Here is a 5,204-nt window from a genome sequence, read left to right as displayed (position 1 = left end):
TTTTAATTTGTTATATATTTTATTACAAACCTATAGGTACATTTGTTTATCATCAGTTACATAAATTACTATCAGTTTATTATTAGACTTCTTGTAAACTATGTGCCACTTCTCAACCTTTAATAACCACAATTTGTTTCAATCACACAACAATCACACATCAATATTTGTATAACTTTGATGTGCTTTTGAGTTCACAATTTTAAGAAGAGTTCCCATCTGTTTGCCTGGACCAACTTCATATGTGTTTGGAAAATGTTCTCCTTGTGGTCTTGAATATAACGTATGTAAAATCTGTTCCCATTTAACAGGTTTGATGATCTGTTGTCTAAGTAACTTAACAACCTCACTATCCGTGTGATATCGTTTGGTGGTTACATTACTATGGACTCGAAACAAAGGTTTTTTGATTTCAACATTTTTCAATGCCCTAACCACAGGTTCACAAGCGGATTCCATTAATTGAGTATGAAAAGCTCCACTAACTGGAAGACGTTTGGTTCTTTTGATATTAAAATCTTGTTTGTTGTCCTCTATAAATTGAAGAGCCTGAAAAATAGTTTTAGAATCAAAAGACTACTTAAATTGTCCCATACACTGAGTAATGTGTGTGTATTACAAATTATTTGAAGCAGTAAGTTAAAGTCTAGCTCACAACCCAATGTACATGTTTTGACTTGCAGGGTTTGGTAGCTCGCAGATCAAAAGTCTCTACGATCAGTCTGCAATCTTCTAGTGTGCCAAACCCAGGCAAGTCATGCGCAAGTCTCACACACACGTTTAATAGCAGCATGTACGGCAGGTTGTAGTCTAGGGTTAATAATACTTGTAGTTCTGTTGACATAGTTTAACGTTTGATTTGTTAGTCTGGGTTATCCCCCCCCGACCTATTTTAATACTATAAATGTAACAAGTGGTTGCCATGAAAGATACGCCCACATTTTGCAAGAGATGGACAGAGAACATGCTCAAAAAAAGGGAAGCTATTTTTCGTACAACCAGGGGCCATAATCCAGGAAGTTACAGGCCATTTTATTCGGCAGTTTAAGTCAGATTTTCACAAAATTCATACACAACCGTCATTATGGTGTAACGGTGATATAATCAGGCACCATAATCCAGGAAGTTACAATTCGATATGCACGAATATCGAAAGGAACCAAGATCTTTGGGTTATAAACATACATTTCAAGTTTCATTAAAATCGGATGAAAATTGAGACCTCTAGAGGATCCACAACCTTGATATTACATACTTTTACACTATTTGCCACGTAGAGCGGCCATTTTGTCCAGTAGTTTTGGTCCGATCTTCACGAAATACGAACTGAGTTGTCATTACGAGTGTAACAGTAATATAATTCAACGTTGTTTTTTTTTTTAAGTCAGATAAAAATTGTGACCTCTAGATGGACCAATTGGATATTAACTTTAGCCTCGGGAGCGTCCACAAGATTTTTCAAAGTGATCAAGGGCCATAACTCTACAGTAATTATCAGAAATCAGTGAAAATCAATAGGTTTCTTCGTCTCGTGACCTTAAACACGAACTCAGTTGTCATTACGGTGTAACAGTAATATAATTCAACGTTGTTTTTTTTTAAGTCAGATAAAAATTGTGACCTCTAGATGGACCAATCGGATATTAACTTTAGCCTCGGGAGCGTCCACAAGATTTTTCAAAGTGATCAAGGGCCATAACTCTGCAGTAATTATCAGAAATCAGTGAAAATCAATAGGCTTCTTCGTCTCGTGACCTTAAACATTGTGTATAAATTTAAAGTAAATCAGATATTAACTTTAGCCTCGAGAGAGTCTACAAGATTGTTCAAAGTGATCAAGGGCCATAACTCTGGCAGTAATTATCAGAAATAAGTGAAAATCGCTAGGTTTCTTCGTCTCATGACCTTAAACACTGTGTATAAATTTAAAGTCAATCGGACGGACGGGGGCTACAACAATATGTGAGTGTATAATAAAAATTGTGACCTCTTAGAGTGCCCACAAGCTAAAACCATGATTTTTCGTACAATCAGGAGCCATAATCCATTATGTTTTGATCTGATACATGCCAGCCATAATCCATGAAGTTTTGATCTGATACATGCCAATATCGAAAGGAACCAAGATCTTTGAGATAAACCTGTATTTCAAGTTTCATCAAAATCGGATAAAAATTGTGACCTGCAGAGTGTCCACAAACAAATTGTGGACAGACATCTGGACGGGCAGGGGCGACAACATAATACATCCACCCACATGAAAATGTGGGCGTATAAAAATCATAATTTGTGCCCAAATTCAGGTCCAAAATATTGTACACTAGTGTGATCTTAATTTTAGCATGGATGTACTCAAACCTACCTCTTCATTACCAGCAATTACTTTACAATCGGAATATAGATAATTAGCTATGCAACAAACTGGTTCTCGAATATGTAGTTTTTGAGAACAGTATTCTCTAGCTGCTAGCATTGCAAAATTCAGTTTACTATTGTGTCCTACAAAAACTGTCATCATTCCACTTGGTATAATCTCTGATGCTCTCTGCATGGCTTCTGCTCGCACCTTAACTACCCTTACAGCTGAAAGAGGTTCATAGAAATTAGAGATACATATTATTATCGGTTCACTTGAATCTTGTGAAACATCAAAAGTTACCAATAAAAGGAAATGTATATTACAACCTCCACTCTGTTTGGTCTGGAATCTGATAGTCTACAGCCAAGAGTATCTTGGCAGGAAGAGTTGCAATTCAGACTACAAACAATGTAGTGCCCATGTGCTTGGTGGCTGTTGTTGTCATTAGTAGCTATTGTTTTATACAATTCTCATTGTGGTTCATTTAAGGGAAGATAATATTATTCTTTTATGTAATGAAAGTAATTCTCCTTGACTTGACTGCTGGTCAAAAATCCCCTCAAATTCAAAAAGAGTGTCCACAATGACACATGTCCGCCCATTTGAATGTTTTAGAAAAGGCAGTATTATTAGTTTTTCGCATGTATGTCCATTTGAACGGTTCAGAAAAGACAGTAGGCCCATTAGTTTTTCTCTGTAAAAGAAACTACATATATTTAAACATAACAAGAGATAATTTAATCATTGGAAAGGCTACAATTTCAGAAATAATTAATAACAAGCCACCTAGCAATGGAGTTTCATTAAATTTAGATGAAAACTGTAGAATAATTATTCATGAATATAAAATAATATTAGAATCAGATGAAATATGTTGACTCTAACGTTTTTACAGGCTATTTTTGATGTATATGAAGTATCTCAAGAGCAATAACATATCTGACTTTCTTAGACTTTTTACCCAAACTCAGATCAAGGAAGATCATACATATACTTTCTATCTGGACCAAAGTATTTGCATTCACATCTATACTAAGTGCATTGGTAACTAAAGTTAAATACGGATAATAATCCCAATATGAATACAGTCTTATGTTGTATTATTCTTCTTACCATCTCTAAATGTTAACATTCCACTAAAAACAAGAGATGAATATTCACCAACACTAAACCCAGCTGTCCCTGTACAATTCTTCATCACCTGAAAAATTATGAATTAACGAAAACAAGTTAATTTTATATAAGTTTTATGCAATATATTAAGCAAATATTTTAATCATGACAGTACCGTTTCATGGCCACGATGCCTGTTTACAATCTATTAATATTTAAAAACATGTACATATACACTTGTACAAGGAGGTAGTTGTAAATGTTTTGACTCTTTTCCTTGATTTATGACTATTTTTAGAACTTATGGCAAGGGGAAGACAGAACAAGGCCCTGTTTTTATCATTTTTTAAAGAAATTTTCAAATGGATTCCCCTCACAAAATATGTACAAAAATTCTCAAAATCTTCAAAGGTTCAGAGAAAAAACTGATGATAAAAAACAGTGGACCTTATATAATGCTAGAATATAAGATATGTTCTCTGTAAATTCAACCCTCTACAGCAACATCCTACTTCAACATTTCAATTGATTTGGACTTTTACATCACGTCTACATATTTTATTTTTTATTCAAATAATGTGTGTATTTTTTGTACCTGTGGATGTAATTCATGTAATTTTTCTACTGCTGCCATGGATGTCACAAACACTGCTGGCTGACATACAACTGTTTTATCCAGTTGCGACTTTGGTCCATTCAAACAAATATCTAAAAGATCATACTCCAACACATCACTTGCCATTTCGAATAAATCTTTCACACCATTGTAAGCCAGTAGCTTTTTTCCCATTCCAACAAACTGACTTCCCTGGCCGGGAAATAATATCAAACTAGTATCCAGAGGATTAGTCTTTGGTCTGAAAGCAGTAATTGTCTGATCTCTAGTCTTCTTTATCTCAGTGTAATCAATCTTGTCAGATGGAAACTCAGATTCATTATGTGTACCAGTAACTCCTTCTTTTACCATGTCGTCAACTAACACTTTCAAATTATCACTGGATCCCATTAAAATACCGGTACCTTTATTAACAGGTTGATGACTGCCTTGAATAACATCATCTTCAGTTAATCCCCGTGCTTCTATTCTTTTTAAAATACGTCTTGGAATTCTTTTTCCTGTTTCTGATTCAATATTTTGCAGATTCCCTTCCGAGTAAAGCATAGATGTCTTACAAATTTCTCTTTTCCATTGAACTTGTAGATATTTTTTTAAAATCAGTCTCGACCTTGTTGTAGCAATGTTGAATAACATGTTCTGTAACTTATTGTTACACATTTTGCTCTTACAGTATCAACAAAAAATTAAGATAATCATATGCCGAAAATGGATAGATACCTAAGGATGTAATAATAACAACTTTCTCATTTAAATTATTCTTTTTTTTTGGGGGGGGGGGGCTTAAAAAAAGTGTATGTGTGAGGAGGGGGGGGGGTAACCTCTCTTGCATTGGTCGATAAAGCACAGTTTTGGTATTTCGGTAGGTGCGATATAGCATCAACTCATCAACCCAGAGTCTTATATAAAAGGCTCTGCATCATCGATCTCTTTGGTCTCTTTCTATCGAATCCTCAAAATAATGTCTGGTTAATCCAAGAAACACGTCTGGAAAACAAAGTCTCTACAATTGGTATTTTAAAATTTACACCTATTTATACAAAATGAAACGAAATAATCGTTTGAATTAATTTAAATGCATTTAATTCGAAAATACATTAGAAAGTATACAAAAAA

At 34.4% G+C, this 5,204-nt stretch overlaps 1 protein-coding gene across 1 annotated transcript; it reads right to left on the bottom strand.

The window, feature by feature from the left end:
- Nucleotides 1-5: 5 nt before the first annotated feature.
- Nucleotides 6-5,061, bottom strand: LOC126814600 (malonyl-CoA-acyl carrier protein transacylase, mitochondrial). Its single transcript, XM_050539867.2, has 4 exons — nt 4,068-5,061; nt 3,473-3,560; nt 2,363-2,583; nt 6-549 (listed from the first exon to the last, which is right to left on the bottom strand). The coding sequence occupies exons 1-4, from the start codon at nt 4,746-4,748 to the stop codon at nt 154-156; spliced, it is 1,386 nt and encodes a 461-aa protein (XP_050395824.1). The 5' UTR covers nt 4,749-5,061; the 3' UTR covers nt 6-153.
- Nucleotides 5,062-5,204: the final 143 nt, after the last annotated feature.

The sequence above is a fragment of the Patella vulgata genome, chromosome 3 (assembly GCF_932274485.2).
Source record: "Patella vulgata chromosome 3, xgPatVulg1.2, whole genome shotgun sequence".
NCBI lineage: Eukaryota > Metazoa > Mollusca > Gastropoda > Patellidae > Patella > Patella vulgata.
The sequence above is the reverse complement of the archived record's forward strand: the minus strand, read 5'-3'. Positions and strand labels throughout refer to the sequence as shown.

Bases quoted from the DNA above. Each gene is read 5' to 3' on its own strand.
- LOC126814600 (XM_050539867.2), bottom strand. From the start codon at position 4,748: ATGTGTAACAATAAGTTACAGAACATGTTATTCAACATTGCTACAACA. The intron at 3,561-4,067 runs GTACAAAAAATA...ATAATTTTTCAG, and splicing joins TACATGAATTACATCCACAG to GTGATGAAGAATTGTACAGG. The intron at 550-2,362 runs GTAGGTTTGAGT...ACTATTTTTCAG, and splicing joins TAATTGCTGGTAATGAAGAG to GCTCTTCAATTTATAGAGGA.